General features: G+C 42.0%; 1 protein-coding gene and 1 long non-coding RNA gene across 3 annotated transcripts in view; one reads left to right on the top strand and one right to left on the bottom strand.

The window, feature by feature from the left end:
- Positions 1 to 6,792, bottom strand: part of LOC115533317 (uncharacterized) — a 30,020-nt gene extending 23,228 nt beyond the window's left edge. The window contains exon 1 of the long non-coding RNA XR_003974174.1: positions 6,369 to 6,792. This is a non-coding gene — a long non-coding RNA (uncharacterized LOC115533317). The remainder of the gene's footprint in view (positions 1 to 6,368) is intronic.
- Positions 6,793 to 8,461: 1,669 nt separating this feature from the next.
- znf148 (zinc finger protein 148) lies at positions 8,462 to 20,962 on the top strand. 2 transcript variants are annotated; one of them, XM_030343515.1, is made up of 7 exons: positions 8,462 to 8,594; positions 9,352 to 9,708; positions 11,183 to 11,308; positions 11,989 to 12,112; positions 13,381 to 13,464; positions 15,281 to 15,399; positions 15,849 to 20,962. In XM_030343515.1, exons 2-7 carry the CDS (start codon positions 9,376 to 9,378, stop codon positions 17,508 to 17,510), a joined length of 2,448 nt encoding a protein of 815 aa, XP_030199375.1. In that variant the 5' UTR covers positions 8,462 to 8,594; positions 9,352 to 9,375; the 3' UTR covers positions 17,511 to 20,962. The 2 variants fall into 2 exon arrangements, with proteins under 2 accessions (XP_030199375.1, XP_030199377.1); XM_030343517.1 differs by having other exon boundaries at positions 8,468 to 8,585.
- The last annotated feature ends 71 nt before the right edge of the window (positions 20,963 to 21,033 follow it).

The raw sequence follows: 21,033 nt of genomic DNA, 5'->3' as shown, positions 1-21,033 counted from the left end.
TGTGTGTGTGTGTGTGTGTGTGTGTGTGTGTGTGTGTGTGTGTGTGTGTGTGTGTGTGTGTGTGTGTGTGTGTGTGTGTGTGTGTGTGTGTGTGTGTGTGTGTGTGTGCGAGTGTGTGTGTTTGTGTGTATGTGTGTGTGTGTACGTGTTATTAGCTCTAAAAAAAAAGGTATCAGTTCTCATCTATGACTTGTTTTCTTTCTTGCTTACTTTCCTTTTTCTTTTATCAGCCAAGACATCTACATGATCTTCCAGAACGAGTACTGGTTAGGAGATTTTTTTCCAGATCCAATGCAACTGATTATTTTATATCCTTTGGTTTGCCATGGCCAACAGATGGTGAAAACAGAGATCCGAATTTGAGATGTATAAAAGCCATTTTCTAGGAATGGCAGCAGCAGTTGACAGTGAGACAGTTTGAAAGCTTGTATTTGTGTGTACTTTTCCTGTGACACAGACTTTCCTGTCACAGCTCCTGCTAAAAGATATCCACGACTGAATGTGACACCTACACTCTAATGAGGTATCGGTGTCTTATTGTGCACATTTTGAGTGTTGAGTGTGTGTGTGTGTGTGTGTGTGTGTGTTTAACAAACACTTTCTCTTTGCTGATGCTTTCCTATTAGCAAACTATATCAAACATAAGCTGGAGGGTTAATCCATCCAAAGTCTATTATTAACTGAATACAGTACGTTGTATGTCATGTCACGATTGTTTGCATTTGTGTGTGTGTGTGTGTGTGTGTGTGTGTGTGTGTGTGTGTGTGTGTGTGTGTGTGTGTGTGTGTGTGTGTGTGTGTGTGTGTGTGTGTGTGTGGTTGTGTGTGTGTCCGTGTGTCTGTGTGTATGAGAGTGAGGGTCTGCTGCTTTGCTGCTTCTATGACCTGTTGTCACTACTGTTGTCACTATAAAGAAAAAACTATTTATTGTCAGACTTGGTTTAATGGAACCTGGTTATGGGAAGCATTGACCAATTCTCTCAGAGAAACAATGGGTGAAATTCGATTTTTATTTGGAAAACATCACATTATGGGCAGGACAGCAAAAGATGTAGGTCTAATTTAACAAAGGTTAATGTGACACTATTCAAATACGTAAGGGGAGTGACTCTTATGAAGACTCTTATGGATTGACCAATGAAACCAATCATGGCAGGATAGGCTTGCTAATGGGCAAAACAATTTAGGGGGACATAGACATGTCCAAAGAATGCAAGGAAACTAAAGGTATCGACACAACAAAGTAAGGGGATTGACACTGCCTCAGCAACAGACTTCTTGGCTACATCAGCCATACAAATACCAACTAATGTTACACCTTTTAATTGGGAAGAGGAAGAATGCTATCTCTATGTGCAAGAAGAATACATTACAAACTTGAATTCAATAAACTAGTAATTAAGTAAAGAAAGAATTTGTGATAATATTATTAGGATTATATTTGTTCACGAAAGACATCAATTTGTGTGACACCCATCTAACAAACATCTGTTAACATTTTAATCTTTACAACATTCACTGCCCTTTTCTCTTTGGGGTTGAAAGATTGACTCGCACACAATCAATTATAGTGATACAAATCCCCATCTGTGGTGAATACAAAATTCACATACTTTGTCATCGTATTGACAATTATAATGACTTTCTGTATCTGGTAGTGTCTAGGCCTTCCCTAATAGGCATGCTAATAATATGACTATTGTTTTGACCAGAGGGAGCTCATCACCATTTCCTCATCTTCTCCTTCCATTACAGCAAGTGGCACGCTGGGGAATGCTAACTTGGAGCGTGAAAATTATTATTTTGGGGAGTGATGCCCGGAAACAGCAGTGGGCAGCTGTGTGTGTGTGTGTGTGAGTGTGTGTGTGTGTGTGTGTGTGTGTGTGTGTGTGTGTGTGTGTGTGTGTGTGTGTGTGTGTGTGTGTGTGTGTGTGTGTGTGTGTGTGTGTGTGCTTGCCTGTGTGTGCATTTGTCTGTGTGTGTGTGTGTGTGGGTGTCTTCCGTGTGTCGTGCATACACATGTGAGAGATGCGGTTCGGACACTGCAGACAAGCGTCAGCTCGGCCGCAGCGTTGTCAAGCTAAACTGACATAAACAGCCCAGGGCTGTCCTATCAGAGATAGACTTTACATAACGCCTGAGTCACTCTCAATTCTATTTTTATGGCTTCAAGGGGTGTGTGGACATGTGTGTGGACATGTGTGCGTGTCAAAGAAAGGAGACACACTCAAGTCAAAATTTGACTACAGTACCAATATGATTTGAAAAAACTGCTGAGGGGAGGCAGTCACATAGATGTGATTGAGGCAGAAATGATGAAAAAATAATATTCCTAACTGTGGCAATCTTGCCATGTTTTATCAACACACACACCTGTCTCCACACTCCTGCTGGGCCTGAATTTTTGGGGGGGATCTGTCACTCTGATGCAGTTTCTTCCTCCCACACAGCTAACATCCACACAGACACACACACACACGCACGCACGCGCACACACACACACACACACACACACACACACACACACACACACACACACACACACACACACACACACACACACACACACACACACACACACACACACACACACGCACGCGCACACATACAATGTCCTCAGGGGGGGACTAGGTCCCAGACTTTGATGACACCCTAATGTTTTTAGCTGAATGTTTTTTTACAATAATCTGTTGTAATATTAATTGCACTTGGACTCTTGTACTCCTGCATTAATTGGCTGGGTAATGAGTCAATCAATCTAATAACCAAAAGGCATGCCATTTACTGTTCCACGTGTTTGAGCATGTACTGGCGGGTCAATTGTTGTCAGGATAATCCAGAGTGAATCATAGCGACCTTTCTTAATAGCTATCAGTATAAATTCAGAGTGTTAGTGGTTTTCTCCTTTAACTCTGGAAGACTTTTAGGTAAATAAATGTCACTCAAGCAAAAATAGTTAACACATAGGTGATTGCCCTATGGCCAACTGATGAAAGCCCTTGTGTTTGCAAACTTTTCTGGTCTCTGCTAGCGTTGCCAGTAAAGCAACTGCCAGCTGACTGATGTCACACAGACGACACTGCTTTGATCTCAAGTGTGGCCCATAAACCCACTTGCATTTACAGGGTATCCTAATGGTTGTCATCAAAGAGACTGAATACTTAAATCTCGGATTATAGTTAAGAACTCGATTGTAGTGTTATAGAGTTTCGAACCGAAATGCACAGGAGCAGACGTTTAAATCCAAAAACGTTATCGCGACACCGCATCCATCCCAATGAAAATATGTTGAAAAATACATTCATGTGAAGTATATATTGTTTTGAGTACGCTGGCTGATTTCATTTTTTGCTTGTGTCGGGCTGTCAAGTAAAAAATCAAAAGACTACAGCCTGCTCAACCAATCAGCGATTAGACCCCACACGAACCTCTGCAGAGAAGCGTGACGCATTGCAAACCTCTTGAAGGACTACACATCCCTGCATAGGCGCATGTCCAAAACAGAAAAAAAAAAAGGGTTTTTACGAACTCTGGGTAGCAAATCCATATAAATCTTTTGGCGTTTATCAACTGGTTACTGCTGCGTGACTTGTTTAGTATTGCTATACTTTGGATTATACTATTGATATTGTAGTTTTAGTGTTTATTCTTTTCATATGCTTTATTTTCCTTTGTTCCTGTCTACCTTGTTGCGACAGACACCACGCACTGCCAGTCAAACTCCTGATTCCAGAAGTAGCGTATCGCTTATTTCTCCCTATAGTCACGCTTGCACAAAGATGTTTCCTCTGTTAAATCAAGAAACACTCCTGAAGGAGGCAGTAACATGAGCCGCGCTCACACAAGAAGAGGGCACTGCCCTGATTTGAACAGACAGTCCCTGACAGAGTCGGAGCTGATGTCATACTGAGTGGGAGTATCCATGCATAGCTGCTAAACTTGAGTTGTGATCTCTTCTCAGCTTCTCCTTTTCCATCTTGTACTCTTTCTCTCACAGACTCTCTGTTCACACCCGGAAATGAGATCAGTCACAGGTGAAACAAACAGAACCCGAATACAGCCGTAAATGCTCCCAGATCTCATATAGTCAACTTATTTCGAAAAGGCCTTTTTTTAGGAAGAGCTTTGACATTGGATGGAAACGTTGATGAATATCCATCACTGACGACATTCCAGGAGTCGATGGTTAGTGGGGTCAATCAGGTGCTCAGTGGCACTCCAATGTTGTGGAGGAGATGCTTCATGCACCTCCCCCAGCTCACTCACAATCTAAAGTAGGTTTGATGTGGAGGGTTGTTGTAGGATGTATCATTCAATTCTCCTTCATTTTTTTTTCCATAGGACAGTTGACTCTGAACAGACATTACGATTAGAACGGCTGCTTCTTACTAACTCAACACTATAACGATTGTTGCTAGATGTTTCAGAAGAAGGCAGGACTATTGGATGAAACATAACGGATGGTATCTTAGTAAGGGTACCACATACTATAAGACTGCATTGCGTTCTCACGGCAGACTTCTCTTGGAGGGAAGACGTGTCCATTCAATTTAAATTTGCCACGTCAACCATCAACATGTAAGCCTGTTGGCACAATGCTGCGATTACACCATTGACTTATTACACACCTATACACCTCCTTGTTGGCCTTTCTCAATGAATGTAGCGTTCACAAAAATATGAAGGTGCCAAGGTCATCGAAGGCGCCCTAGCAGGAGCCACACAGCCCGACACGAAAGTATTACTTAGGATGAAAATGCACGTTGAGTATAAGGAGACGTCAATGTGACAGGAAGTTACAGCCATCAGTCTGTCCACCAGACGCTATCTGGATACAACGCCCCGGCTTTGACTCGAGAGATTCTGTTGGCCCACATATTCCCCTAGAGAGTGCATCAAGAGGGTCTTGAAAATTGAATCAACTGTTCACCGGTTCCAGAGACAATATTCTGTCGTTTAGGTTTATATGCTTAGTGAAGGATGGAATGTTGAAGATATATGCAAATGTCTTATTCCTCATCACCTTTCGAGAAGATGACCAGAACGTTTGACGGACCGGCGATTAGTCTTTTTCAAAAGACAGTTTTGTCACCTATGCTCTAATTCAGTGTCTCTTTCTCTTCTTTTTTACAAGACTATAGATTATATAAATGTTTTAGTGTTATTTAACTGAATATGTATATTTTTAAATGATCTAAAAAACGGTATGATCCTTTTAGTAAATCTGATCAGAATCTGTGTTTGTTTCATTTCCTTTAAAAGGAAATGTCCTTGGTGTGCCCTTCAAAATCTCTTTGGCCATTTGGCCAATTTGTACATTCTCAGTGACTATCAGGCTCTAGTTTGGGTATAATCGATTGGCGTTGAATGATAAACCACATGCCTTATGGTTTACCTAACCTATCATGGCATGCTGTAACCAGGTAAGCATCCAGCAGAACACTGTTGGTTTTGTACAGAAGAATTGAATAGCCTTAGGGAAGAGATCTGTGGATTCAAAAGTTGAGGGGACAAAGGAAACGTCCATTGACTCATACGGGGACAGATATGCCGTTAAGTGTCATGGGGGAGGGTTATTGATGGTTATGCTGCAAAGCATTAGCAATGTTCTATGATAGTCGGCTTGACGCAAACCAGACGCATAACAAGACGCACAGGAGCCAATGGAGGTAATCCTGTTTGTCTCATCTCATTTGGTGTTAACGCCAATGTCAAAGCATCATTAGAGGCAGCTGGACTGAAAATGAACTAATGTTAGCGTTTAAACATTGCGCATATTTCGCACACGCTCCGGTCGCACGTGCGCGTATCGAGGGTGACACTCGTGTCGACACACATTTGTCGACCTTAAGAATCCTAAATCCAATCTTGACCTTTTGAGAGGTAACGGACGCCGTTGTTTCCGCTGTGTCATGTTGCCAGTAGTGATCAGACTGCAATCACCGTGAACGAAACACACTCGCGCCTCTCCTGACGGGGTCCCCAACACGGCGCAATGACATTGGACCACCTTCGAGGATTCTCCATCGGCGCATCGCATCATGTTCATTCAAGCGACGTATGGTTCTCTGATCTCTGATCAACACGTTTTGAGCACTTTTTTTTCTCTCCATGCAAATGAAAACCCAATTGGGTACCTGCCCCTGGGTTTGACGCGGGGCAACGCATAATGGTCCACACCGGAACCATTCCCCAAGTTGCGCGCGAAGATAAAATTGAAATTAAAATGAACTGAAAGAATATCATTCATTCATAGTAATACAGCGCACTCCAACACAACGTATGACATACAGAGGATGCAAACAAAGGGGGAACGCGAGGGGAGGACGAGGGGGGGGGGGGGGGGGAGACAAGAATTGGCACACTTACGGTGACCCTGGATCTTGGCACAAGGGTCCTGGCGCTTCTGTTATTCCTTTGATAACGCGACGTTACAACCGCGATCAAATGCCGTGATCACAGTCCACGTCTCTGCAAATGTACCAAAGAATCACGTACAGGATGAGGAGGATGGCGAAGATAAAAAGCGCCACGAGGATAGCCTTGGTCACCGGAGAGATGAACGACTGCATCTCAGAGCGGGGAGCCGGCGGAGCGGCGTGAGGCTCCGCGTGTGGTTCGGTTATTCTTCCCTCGCTCTCCCCTTCGGTCCCGAACTGGCAACTGTTGAAAACGGAGCCCACCGCTTTGCCGCCCCCCGCCAGAAACACATCTACACGCCGACGCCAAAAGCTCGTGTCTGTCTTTGTGTGTGTGTGTGTGTGTGTGTGTGTGTGTGTGTGTGTGTGTGTGTGTGTGTGTGTGTGTGTGTGTGTGTGTGTGTGTGTGTGTGTGTGTGTGTGTGTGTGTGTGTGTTCAACGGGTTGGGGTTTTCCTAAGGGGGAAAAATATGATCTAATTCCAACGGGAGCGCAGTTCAAGTTGTCTGTCTCTTTCCCATAACCGGTCGCTCACACGAGACACTTTATGACTACAAATACAGCGAGATGACCGAAAGCTTTTCACGCTGAGAAGGGTTGAACGGCTCCAGGAAAAATTGATGAATGGCAAAAGATTCCCGAAACAGATTGCTATAGAGAGGGAAAAGAATCCCGGGTTTCTAAGTTGCGCGCGCTGTTGCTGCTTCGCTTCGGCCGCGCGGTGCGGTTGGCGGCAAAGGGAACAGGTTGATTAGTATTCCTCACGAGGAAGAGCCCGGTCAAGTCGGTTCAGCACAGTCATGAGCCAAACGCACGTGTGTGAAGGTTACACCAAAGGCTAGGTGCGCGCGCGTGCGTATGAGTGTGTGTGTGTGTGTGCGTGCGTGTGTGTGTGTGTGTGTTTTCACACTCTTTATCATATTGGTTGTAGTTGATGCTTTACAGTGCACCGAGGCGCTGTGCCTCCTCAACATGTAACCTGTATTACTTTTGTTGTGGGTCAACACTGTCCAATTCCATCTCTGTCTTCTGGCGGGTCGTCGCCGTTGTCTTGATGGTCGGTTGGAGGCCAGTTTGTCATTCTTACTTGACTAATGTGGGGCAATGGGCCAAGTGCATCGTTGATGAAGAGCTGAGCGTAAAATAAGGCCGAGACAAATGCATCGAGAAACATGTGTCCACAAATGTGTCATATTAATATAAAATATGCTTAATTTGTTTACAAATACATATTAATCTGAATCTAAAACCTGCAAACGCCTAGATTTTGTTTGATAGAGGTTATCTATCTGTCTTTTGCAACCCTTCTTTCCATTTACATCCAATTATTATATAGTAGGCTATGCCTAATGATATGATAATATGATACTAATGAAGATATCAATAATAATAATAATTATAATAGGTCTGCTATTGGACAATTATACCACAAAAAAATGACTATTTATCCATTAATACAATTGCACTGATGATCAGTAACGATCATAGGTAACCTAAAATTGTTGAGATACATGCTACCCATGATTAGTAGGCCACTGCTTTTCAACCTGTGATGGTACGCGATGGTACTGCACTGCAGGTGGTACCTGAGATTTTAATCTTGAAATAAAAGATGTACACAAAAATACATAGACAATTGAAATTAACTATACATATTGTTCTGTAAATACATTATTATGGCTTTTTATTATTAATTAAAATAGTGTCATGACATCATATGTTCTTCCATTGTAATGTATTCCATTGTTTTTTTTTGTTCATTTGTGTTAAATAAACACACTGGTATGCAGTTAAACCGTTTTTTGTAAGGGGGCACTGGCACCATTTGCTCAGCCATGCACAGCCAATACACTTCATGTGTATTCATTGGTTTTTTTTAATAAGGTTTGCATAAGGTGGTCCGCGTATGGTCTTCATGAAAACTTAGTGGTACACCTTAAAGGTCAAAGGTCGGGAACCACTGCCCCAGGCTCCTAATGACTGAAGCAACAAGCGGAAGAGCGCACTACACTACTGCCCTCACTAGATGGCGCCAAATAGGCAGTCACTTTTGCGACGGTGGCTGACCAATTGTGATGTTGTCTTTCGTATCCCTCCCAACATCATCACATATTAGAGTCCTATACAACAACCATGTCAACTAATTGGATTTAACGCGTGTTAAAAGGTACAACGGGTAAGCTATCTTGCTTCCATAAAACACAAATGTATCCGTCCTCCACTGCATGGTTTTCTCTTGACAGTTAGTTAGCGACGGCCAGCTAACTAGCCAGCTACAGCATCGGGCCTATATACGAGAATGGCTGAGGAAGCTCAAGGTGCTAGCGCCAAAGGTAGCTAGCCCTTCTAAGTTTCACGAAACGTGCAAAATAAAGTCTATTCGGTTGAACTTCGCGGTTGTTTCGACATGCGAGACTCTTTGTTGTTGCACGGGACGTGCCCTCGGTCCGTGGACCCTGTGTTCTTGTCTAAACGGTGTAGTATCGAGCAGATTACCTCTGTTCAGGCGAACCTTCGGTGGCTGCAACTTGCTAACACCTAAAACATCACCTCGAAGCAGGCCTTTGACGAGCTTGATCTTAGTATAGGGACGGAGCCACACTCGTTTGATGACTCTTGCAATGTGGTGACCTGATTTTGAGCCAGATGGACACCAGATGGACACTTCCCTTTACACAGATGTTGTCATGCAGATGCGATGGCCAGTACACCTTTTAAGACATACGCAGGCTATACTATCATTACGCTAATACACATCTCAAGCGTTTGTTTGCATCTTATCGAAATATAGATTTTCATAAAGGTTAGACTATTTCTATGTGTCTATTGTGGAAATTACATCGAAGGCACTATTGATATAGGCCTATCAATCACATTATTTGCATATAAACAATCGCCACATTTTTCCTTCCCTCCAACTCTGCCGTCTACAGATCTGACAACCTGTCACCATAACGATGAACATAGATGACAAGCTAGAGGGCATGCTGCTGAAGTGCAGCGGAGGAGGTGGTGATGGAGGAGGGAGGATGGGCCTAGGAAGCGCAGGAGGTCTGGTGGTGATGACCATGGGACAACGGTCACTGGTCAACCACCCTCTGTTGGCGGAGGACGACGATGGGGATGAGGACGAGGACCTGACTGAGAGCTCGCTGGTCACCCACGACCTCGTGCCCCCTGAGCAACTTATGGTGCACGAGGAGGCGACAAAGAATGATGCAGGTGGAGGGTTGGAAGTACACTTCCCCCTGAAACTCTCCAATAAGATGCCCTGCTCACTCCATGTGCCTGTGAGTTCATAGTACCCTCAAACTATAAAATAGACCGGTAATCTTAAAAACACACTTTGTCATTTAAAAAGTGACGACTGAGCCTCTTGAGTCACACAATGAATTGATATGGGTACTTTAGTGATCACTAAGGAGAAATCACTTGAGGAGAAATCAAATAATTGATGTATCAATTTTCTAGCTTTCAGCTTAATATCCTTACTATAATATTTAAAACAAATCATAGCAAAGGACTACATCATTTTTACATTGTAAGACACAGGAAAGCATATGATAAATGATGATTTGGTTACATGTTTATTACCGCGAAGTAACCCTTCAATGAAACCACAAAAATGTTGAACTGGTCATGATGATTTGTCATACATTTTTTCGGGCTATCTTTGTTTCAGACCTGTTTGCTTCTTATTTTCCGTATTTACAAAGAAAATCGTTTCCTCTGTCTTGCGGTGCTTCTTATGGAGTTAGAATCATGCCAAAACCCCGCACACACGCAAAACGTGTTTTGCTCACGCACAACGATTCACACACACGCTCAGTGTGGTTTGCAAATACAAAACATCATTCACAAACTAATGTATTTTGCTTCAATCAAGTACAAACTAAAATCTTTCAAGTACAAAAAAAATCCTTCAAGTACACAAAACAATTCTACAAGTACGGAACACTGAAAGCTGCGCGGGGATCGGAAGGCATTTGCGCCTGGATCAGCAAGGCGGAAAATTAGTGCCAAAAGTCACGTGACAAACAAATGTCCTGTGATTCACACTACACAACAGCAGGTGGCGTTGTTCCTGGCAAACCGTACGGATTCCGTACGGTTTCCGTACGGTTTAGCACTTTTACCGCGCCATTCTAGGGCCAGTTAGTGGCCTTCTTGGCTTTCCATAGAATCCACACACGGTTGGCCGGCATCAAATAAAGATTTTGGGGAGTAAAAAAGATCGTCCTGGCGGCCTTAAACGGACTCAACAGCGTCACCTGCTGTTGTGTAGTGTGAATCACAGGACATTTGTTTGTCACGTGACTTTTGGCACTAATTTTCCGCCTTGCTGATCCACGCGCAAATGCCTTCCGATCCACGCGCAGCTTTCAGTGTTCCGTACTTGTAGAATTGTTTTGTGCACTTGAAGGAATTTTTTTGTAATTGAAAGATTTTAGTTTGTACTTGATTGAAGCATAATACATTAGTTTGTGAATGATGTTTTGTGTTTGCAAAGACTTTTTTTTGCAGTCTACTTGAAAGATTTTAGTTTGTACTAGGTGTAAAACATACTGTATTTGTTTCTGAAGCAAAATGCATTAGTTTGTGAATGATGTTTTGTATTTGCAAACCACACTGAGCATGTGTATGAATCATTGTGCGTGAGTAAAACACGTTTTGTGTGTGTGTGAATCGTTGTGCGTGAGCAAAACTCGTTTTGCGTGTGTGCGGGGTTTTGGCATGATTCTAACTCCATAGCTTCTTCCCCAGTTGAGCATCAAACAGGAGATGAGGCTGTCAGAGCCACTGGACCAGAGGAAGAGGGAGAAGAAACAGGGGAAGGAGCTGACGGCGTGTGCTAAGAAGAAGAAGAGGAAGCAACACTCGCCAGCTAAGGTGCACTTGACAGGAAACACTGAAATGTAGACTTTTGATTTTATTTATAAACTGGGTTTCTTTTATCCACTTTCAGACAAAGCAAACGGCATTAGGTTGCCATGTAAGATTGAGCCCCTCCCAGTTAGAAGGAGACTTTAAGAATTTAAATAAATCAACAACAGTGTTCTGTCACCTCTTAACTGCCTGTGCAACTCTGTGACAGGAACTAGCGTAGCTCGGCTGGCTGGGTGGTGTGGGTAGGAGGGAGTGTCAATATTAAGATTCTCTCTTGTTAACAAAGAGGGATGTACGTTTTGGCCAGCATTTAGTATTTTTTGACTATATCAGTTTTAGGATGTGATTTCTTTAATGATACAATTATTGAAATCGCTATTGATAGCTAGATACTTTATTAATTCCCCAGATTGAATAGGGAGATTGACCACAGGTAGGCCCAGGTTATTTTAAGATTCAAGGTAGTTGAAATGTTACACATTGTTACTTTAGACATTACTTTGAGCTTGGATAACTCGGATAAGATTTGCACTCGCAATTCATCATGGTATTCTATAGACTAAATATATCATTGAAATTATCTGTAGATTTATCAATATAAAAATTAAGTAATATTTTGTGGCAGCCCTAGTGATATAAGTTAGGTGACTTGATTTGTGTTTGTTTTATTTGCTTACTTTTAGATTCTGACTATCAATGATGACGGATCATTGGGGCTCCAAAACCCAAAGAGTCACGTTTGTGTTCACTGCAATGCTGCATTTCGTACTAACTACCATCTACAGAGGCATGTTTTCATTCATACAGGTGAGAATCTCCAGGTAATTATAAGGGGACCATATTGTTTCTGTACCGTTAATTTTTTCCACCAAATTCTGTAAAAGTCATACTGCAGTCTATACCGTAAGTCATAATTTTCAAGTATGGTTACCAATAACCCCCACTACCCATTAACCCAAATGTGTGGTACTGCACCCAAAGGTGACGCTATTGTAACATATCATGAAATAGGGTTATTTCTCCACACCAGATTGACCTGGACTCAAAATTATTTCTGCATATTAATCTCTAAAATCTAAATTTTCTCCCCAGTCTTCTGCCCTAAAAATGTTAACTTTTCCCACAATTTAGATTTTTTATTATTGTATAACTACCATACGACTATCATTAGGTGGATACCATTAACAGTGCACAATTTCAGATCTGTACTCTTTTAAGAAAGCCCTTAATTCTGTTGTGAAATGTGTGCTTGGAGTATTCTTGATGTGTGCTTATCAATATACATTTTTCACCATGTGAATGATGCTTCATGCAGTTCAGGAATGTCAGTGGCTCAATGGAGTAATGCCTTGGACTGGTGATCCTTAGGTTGAGAGTTTGAATCCCGATTAGAGCATTATGAACAAGCTGGACATGAAGTTCGGCCATTGCTCTGCTCACCTGAAATCCAGGCACAGTATGGCATTAAGGGGAACATATTCATCAACATCTTTACTTCATAATTACGTCATATTTATATATCTTCCATTTGTGTGTTCTTGTTCTATTTTATTAGCCAGTTTGAAAGCAGTTCAATATGAAATGCAACCAAAATACTACTCAATAATATACTAATAAACATGATGAACAAACTGATGCTACAAATTCAATTACCGTAGAATTCGTTAAAATTGATTTAAATATTTGTAATTCCTATGATTAGCCCCTCTGACTTATTGCCATGCCTCTTTTTATTAATTCAAAACGTTATCCAAATTACCTATCTGTCAAACATAGTGAAATTAGGGTTGTTTATAAAGATGCACAGACGAAGGTTATGTAATTGACATAAATCTAAGCCTTGTGCTTGCTTGCAGTTTATATCAATGTTATTATTGGATTGGAAGTTTTGCTGAAATTGAGTTTGCACATTTCTTGACTGACAAAGTAGAACCAGACTTTAGAATATAATGTCTGTCATTTCCACTCTCCTCCTATCTTCATCTGTTGCGGTGTGCTTCTCTGATCTGTTTGTAGTGATGCAATTTTTCAATCTGGAAATACAAAAATCCTCCATTATGTACCACTCTCTGCAGGTGAAAAGCCATTTCAGTGCAGCCAGTGTGATATGCGTTTTATTCAAAAATATCTGCTCCAGCGACATGAGAAAATTCATACCGGTAAGTGAATCACTTAATGCTCCCCTTTTTAACTTTACACTTCACGTTTAGACTGCACCTCCCTCTCCCTCCCTCCCTTTTCAAAGACCGCAGTGGACTGTATTGGCCTGCATTGTGTGAGGTATCAGCACGTACTTCATTAGGCACAAGCAATTCTTTTTTCCCTTGCTATTTTTGGAAAGAGATTATTTAATCTCACTTTGTACAATGTAGACTGCTGCAGTGGTTGGATCGAGTAGCCAATTGTCAAGTGAGGAGGGTCCTTGATAGATTTATGTATTGTATTTAGTTATTCATTCTCACTGTAAAAGGTTATTTTAGAGTTAACATAATGTTTGAGTTTGATTATTTTCCTTTGTCAATAAAATAATTACAACTCATAGATCTGAATGGGACTGTATCCATATGCCACATTTTCATTTTGCGAAATAGCAACAATAATCTTGTTTGCACCAAGGTCGAAGTTTGACAGCTTTAGCCTGCCAATACATCAGTTCAGCCAATCATAGTCGGGTATATTTGTCATTGTCACCATGGACAACTAAATGTCCTAGAACAGTGGTTCTCAAACTTTTTATACTGCGTACCACCTCAGAAAATATTTGTCACCCCAAGTACCACCTTTATGACAGATGTTATAAAATATAACAACGTACAGTAGCGTAGGCCTGCGGCCCTATTCAGCTACGCACGTCTCACACAGCAGGCACATTTATTCTTAAAAATAATATTATTTATTGTTAGCTGTTGCCGGGTGTACAAAGTGGTAGCACTAGAACAGAGACAAAGAAACACATGCACACACAGCAAGTGAGAACATGATCTCATGGTAAATGTATTTCCATCGTACTAGTATTTTGACTGAATTGTTTTTAATCTTTTTTTTTTTTTTTCTAATTCCTCTGCGTACCACTTGATAGCGCATCGCGTACCACCAGTACCACCATAGTTTGAGAACCACTGTCCTAGTCACATGTTGCGGACATAGCGGAGGTAACAGCCTGTTAATGTTTCTCAGCACATAAATACACATAATTATCAATATCTGTTATATGTATTGATCATTCATATCGATAGCAGTGTACAAGCCGTAGCACCGTTCTTGCACTGTGGTATGTGAATTTAGGTTGCTACCTGCTTTATTTTCTCCAAAAAGAGAGAAACTACTCTTAGGTATGGATTAGGGAAAAAAACTCAAATACTAACATCTCCAAAACATGGATGAAGTGAAAAACATGTTTTGTTGCTAAATGCTAAAGGCCTATAAATGCGCAGGACACCGCAGCCCTCGAGCAACACAGAACCCTGTCGCCGACATGCTGCGCAAAGCTAAGGTTCTGCATCCACATAGATGTTGCGGATCACCAATTGGTGAAATTGGTGACATCTTTATACGCACATTTGGTTCTAATAAACATTGAAATCCTGCAATTGCTGTACTTTTGAAAAGGGTGTTACATTGCAATAGTTTCCCCAATATAGCAGTGTCCAACAGTTATTGTTTGGAAAAAGGGGGTGACTTTTTCTTCAATCAAATTACGCAGATGTTGGCTCATTGCTTGTGTAGTTGGTTGATGAATCAACCATCTAGTGTACATTGGGTGTAATGACACCAGGTTGCGTGCAGCCCTAGACATTTCTAACATTGTTGCATTGCTTGGGCACGAAAGACAAATGTTGAAACAAAATGTTGTATGTTGAAATCAGAGGCTACTAGTGTCTACAGTTAGTATCCCTTTAAGAACATCTAAAGGTCGAAGGCAAGGTTTTGTAGATATTTTTTAACATTTTTGCTTACTTTTGTTCTGGTGTGTAGGGGAGAAGCCCTTTCGTTGTGACGAGTGTGGAATGAGGTTCATCCAGAAGTACCACATGGAGAGACACAAGAGGACCCACAGTGGGGAAAAGCCCTACCAGTGTGACTACTGTCACCAGGTCAGTTGACCAGATGAACATACAGGTTCAAGTAAAAGTTCCATGTCTTGAAGTTAACTTCAATGTAATTGACTTATTAGACAAGTACAATATGATTACAACCGTACTCATTTAAAAAAGCAACATGCAAATGCAGACCAAACAAGGAACTTTGCCATTACGCTGAAGGCTAAAGTTGGAGTGAATGACAAGTGTAATGGCCATAGTCGAGAGCATCAAGCCTTGTGACTGAGTAATTAATGCTTCCCATTGCACCTTGGTCCTTAACAGTTATCGGTCCCTTGGGTGTAAATAATGAGGCTTTGGCCCATCATCCTTGTTAGAAGGCTGGTTTGCCACCTCAGTGGTTTGCAGCAGACTTTCCCCTCACATTAATTACCTGGGGGTGCCATCCTGCCCGCTGGCCTTTAACACTGAAAAGGGAACACTGTGCATTGTGTCTTCCACAGTACTTCTCCAGAACAGACCGGGTGTTGAAGCACAGGCGAATGTGCCACCAGCGAGAGAGGAAGGCCCACAAGGTGGCGGCGGCCGGGAAAAACGGGCCTCCTCGCGACACGGACGGCCTGAGCCTCTCGTTCCCTGCCAAAGATCCCTCCATGCCCAAGAAGAAACGCCAGAAGTGCTCGGGTGACAAGCCGCCAGGATCGATCACTTCCGCGGCCTCCCAAGTGGACCTCCAGGCGCTCTCTGTCCTCCCTGCCACAGACGAGGAGGAGAAGGAAGAGGAGGAGGAGCAGAGACAGGGCAAAATCGAAAGTCTACCTCTTTACGCCGTCACCTCAAAGGTCAAACACGAGTACGTCATCGCCGACTACTCAATGGACCTCGCCGAAGAGCCAGCAAGCCACCGGAACCAGGAGAGCGAGGCGTCGCCTAAAGAGAGTCGGCCCCCCAGGCTGCTGCTGAAGAAAGTACCCAAAAGGAGCCTGAAGCAGTCCAGTGACCTGCCCCTGACCAGCAGCCTCTCCCCTCTGTCTCCCTTTGAGGAGAGCAGCAAGGTGACGCGGTACACCTTTGAGATCGTGGACAAGCAAGGCTTCCTGGACGTGGACGGCCCTGGCGAGCTGGAACACGTGGAGGCAGCCAAGCCGGCGTCCAGCAGCACCAACTACGACGACGCCATGCAGTTCCTCAAGAAGAAGCGCTACCTGCAGGCGTCGACGGCGACCAACCACAGCCGGGACTACGCCGTCTCTTCCCAGCCCTCCGTCGTCACGCAGACGGTTGTGGCGTCCGTCGGCGACGAGAACGTCCCCGCCACCATCCTGGAACCCCAGCCCATCGGCGCCGCCGCGGACATGAAGGCCGCCCACGACAAGAGCGTGCTTCCGGACGAAGTCCTCCAGACTCTGCTGGACCACTACTCGAACAAGGCCAACGGGCAGTCGGATATATCGTTCAGCGTGGCGGACACGGAGGTCACCTCCAGCATATCCATCAACTCCTCGGAGGTCTCGGCGGACGGGCCGGCCGAGTCCCTGGGAGCATCGAGTGCGCCCCCTCAGCCGCCCGCCGAGAAGGTCAGCCTCCTGCACGAGTACTCCAAGTTCCTCCAGCAAGCCCTGGAGCGGACCAGCCAGAACGACAGCTACCTGAGCAGCCAGAGCCTCAACCTGGGGACGGAGAACCCAACGCTGGCGGGGCAGCCCTTGTTCTCTAACGAGAAGCAGTTCCCTTCTCCCGGCAGGGGAATCAAGTCGGGCATGAGCTCCCCGCTGAGGTCCACTCTGGAGAAGCCTCACTTCAGCCTGCTGGTGGGGGACTCCCAGCACTCCTTTTCCTTTTCAGGCGATGAGACCACATCCCCTGCTGCGGTGTCGCCGTCCGAGGAAGACTTCTTGGAACAGGTTTCTCCCTCAAAGAAGTCGGATTCCCCGCAGGCGATGCTGCAGACTTTCCAAATCAGCACTTTTGACCAGAACTTTCGATCCCATTTCCAGTCGTCGCGGTCGGTGGGGGCGTCGTCACAGTTCACCATTGCCAACGGACAGGTCAGTTTGCGGGGACACGGCCCAGATTTTGCAGAGTTCCCTTTAGTGGCAGTTGCAGAGACCCGGTCTCAGCTAAACTCCTCTCCTGACGTTTTGTCCAGTGAAACCTTTGGCTGATCGAAAGAGGAAAGGAAAAAGAAAATACATTTTGTAATCATTTCATTGGCACTTCATGGCACTTTATATCCCATGCCCTCTGTCTGCCTCATTGCATAATAAGGCTTTTGCTCGAAGCTTTGTGTTAGAGAGAACATGGTTTTTCTGCCAAGTTTTTAGCTTTATGAAATAGAAATCAAGTGAAAAAAATTCCCCTTCATTCTGAAATCATGTCAATCATGCAACCAAAGTGTAGTGGACGTATTAATCTTAGTCCTAAATTACTTAATTTGTATTTTTCTTGTTTCTTCATTTGACCTAATGATGGATTTTTAAAAAAATGTACCTGTCACCTCATTAATCAACTAAAAATTGATTTAAATATTTTGCCACTTTATGTCCAACACAAGATTCTATATAAAATAATAGAAAATAAAATGGGACATTAAAAGAAAACTAAATTGTGCCCTGCACATACATTTAAAAACCTTTAAAATATTCTAAGTGTAGTGATGAGTGTTATTGTGTAGAATTCATAATGAACCACACCCCATCCATCCACCAACACACATGCACCCTTCTCTACTGAGGTAGGCCGGAAAAGATATTTGCATATCTTTGCAAATTTGACCACGAAACATTAAGAGAGGTGCTCTAGGGACGCATTGCACAAACTGTACCATCAGTCAGGCTTCCAAGACCAGTTAAACATGAAGAAAATAGGTTTTTAAATGGAGCGTTGTCTTAAATGTTTGTTAATTTCATTATTTGTTCCCCAAACATACTCACAACCCTAATATTTACAGAATAATCTGGGTTTTTGGGGGAAAATCACTAGAAATGGATTACGTTGATTATTTCTTAACGCTTACTTATTTTGCTATCTTAAGTGCTTCTCTAATTGAGGACGACCAATACGCAAAATATAGGAGCAGTGATTTATTTACAATTGTGCAAGATTATTATCTTTTTATTATTGTTCCATGCCCTTATTAGAGAGACTATTTTGGCTTTTCTTATCTGTTGTAAAAAACCGATGGAGTTTATGGAATCAATTCCATAACATGATTGACTCAATAAGCCTATGTATTATTATCCAGCTATTGCAATAATATAAATTGATAATAATAATAACAATAATAATAATAGTTAAATTTGTGCAGACACCCAATGATGTTGAACATGGATTGCTGATTATTTATATTCTGTTTCCAGAATGATTAAAGTGGTGCATTAAAGATTAACCAATTACAAATCCAACGTCCGGGGGAAACACCCTCTGTGATGATGCACAGGTTATAGCTGTTTGTGATTGGCTCATATTAGCTGCCTCTCATATGAAACAATTGGCAATGCCCCATGTTTAGTGTGCAGTGCACTCTCATGCTTTGATTTTTGCGTTGCTGAACTCTTTATTTTGTCTTTGTTTTCTCAAGCCTTTTCTATTCTGCAACTTTTTTTTATCATTCTTTTTACTTTTTATTATTCCCACAGTAATGAACCAGTGTTTGTGCTGGTGTGGAATATGTAATTCACCTGTACAACAGGAATTTCAGGTGCAGATATGGTTGCAGCAGTCATTTCCTTTCTCTATTTAGGAGCGTCTTTTGTTCTAGGGTATCGTTTCCTGTATTGAGGTAATGGTAACTTGTGTGTGAATGACGCAATTTGGTTTAATTTATTTTCCTTCTTATTTTTTTTTTGCATCTGTGCCTTTTCTCTTATGCCCATTGTGTTGCTTTAATTGTATTTTTTTTTTTTTACAGATTGCTACAGGCGGTTTTTCACTTGCACATTAACATACATACATATAAGCTAGTTTATTTACGTTTCACCTAAAAGGTGAAGCATACGTGAACTTAAAGTCAATATTTAAGATTTTCAGACCAGGCCGGACCTCTGCTAAAAGGCAACAAATAGCACAAATACAGATATTTAGCAGTATAGCTTGTGTTAGAAACAAAACATTTTATTAAATATTCCCACCGTGTGTGTATATGAATATAAAATCATGTTTGAGCATGTAGTTTCAATAGTCTCTTGTCTTAAGGCAATCCGTTATTCTGATTAAACACATTTATTTGGCCTTGAAGAAACTACAGTTTTATATGAATCTGTGACATTTCCTTACTGCAACAGAAATTACATTGGTGTGATATGCATCGGGAGGATTTTTGTTTATGTATAGTTTTTGTCTTTCTCAGAAATCACTGAAATTGTAAACTCAAACTGTTTCACATCTGATCTACGCTCCTGCTTACTTATATTTCTACGGACAATCAGGTACAGATTAATTGACTAATAAGTCAAACAGCTCATTAATCTTCTATGAACATTCCTTCTAGAATGGATATGCTATATACCAATACCCTGCTGTAAATAGTTTAGGTTGTAGTATATGATCTGTTTTGTTTGGACAATTGCTGGTATTTGACAGTTAACAGTGTCAACACTTTGGCAAGAGGCTCTGTCAGTGCACTGCACCCATTGTCAACAATCCCCTTTCAGTTCAAAGTAAGGTTGTTTTTATACTTGTGTATATCTTGTTTCTTTTTTGTTGTAAACTGACAATATTGGCAGATGCTTGTTGCTCACTGAGAAATCGAAACACCTACAAACTTACTGTTATTGGTGATTTATGTTCTAATAGTCATGTCGTTGGTTTTATAATTGATAACGTTTTATGATTGATCACGTTTTACGAGTTAGGTAATGAGTTATCTATAGTGTCTTTGTTGCTAAACATGCACCACCAATATTGTTTATTGTGCCCCTATTTTGTATGAATCCATATTTGTTTGGAAGGACAACTGTAGGCCTACTTTCTATCAACAATTAAGCACTTTTCAAAAGCACACTTGCAGATTAATGCTTTTGGAGATTGTACATGAGCTTCAACTGCTTTTCATTTTCTCCTAATTAAATGGGTAACCACTTATGAGTTGTAACACAACTCACAATGTCTTATTTTTTGATTAAGTAACGGAACCATACTACGGCCATAAGTGTCCTTGTGTAAGTTAAACTGGAGAAGAAAAAAAAAAAAGTTAAAATGTCTGAAGATGAACTTTTGATAAAATACCTATTTTTGAAACATGTTGCATAAGGCACTGATGTTTATCATATGCACTTATACTGTTATCCCTTTCATTTCTGTTAGACTCACACAATCTTGAAGATTAAAGGTAACTAGGCGATTGTTTAACCTTTTGTATTCCAGGGGGTTTGGTCAGACTACAGCAAAGACACATTTGCTGTAATATTGCTGTAGTTAATTTGCATGGTCTCTTGGAAGTTGTTTGGTGGTGTGAAATTTCATGAATATTAATGTATGGCTTTATATGTAGCTGACTTTCAGTAAGGTAGCATATAAGATTAGTTTTTTCTTTTGCAGTATCTTGTTTGTAAAGATCAGATGAAATTGCTTTGATTGTTGTGTCAAGTCCTTATCAATAAAATAATCTGTATTTGTTTACTGTGTGTGTGTGTGTGTGTGTGTGTGTGGTGTGTGTGTGTGTGTGTGTGTGGTGTGTGTGTGTGTGTG

The sequence above is a fragment of the Gadus morhua genome, chromosome 20 (genome assembly GCF_902167405.1).
Source record: "Gadus morhua chromosome 20, gadMor3.0, whole genome shotgun sequence".
Classification (NCBI taxonomy): domain Eukaryota; kingdom Metazoa; phylum Chordata; class Actinopteri; order Gadiformes; family Gadidae; genus Gadus; species Gadus morhua.
This window is presented reverse-complemented; position numbering and strand designations above follow the sequence as displayed.

Excerpts from the sequence above, each read along its gene's own strand:
- znf148 (XM_030343515.1), top strand. The coding sequence starts at position 9,376 with ATGAACATAGATGACAAGCTAGAGGGCATGCTGCTGAAGTGCAGCGGA. Across the intron at positions 9,709-11,182 it reads CCTGCTCACTCCATGTGCCT|TTGAGCATCAAACAGGAGAT; the intron begins GTGAGTTCATAG and ends CTTCTTCCCCAG. Across the intron at positions 15,400-15,848 it reads AGTGTGACTACTGTCACCAG|TACTTCTCCAGAACAGACCG; the intron begins GTCAGTTGACCA and ends TGTCTTCCACAG.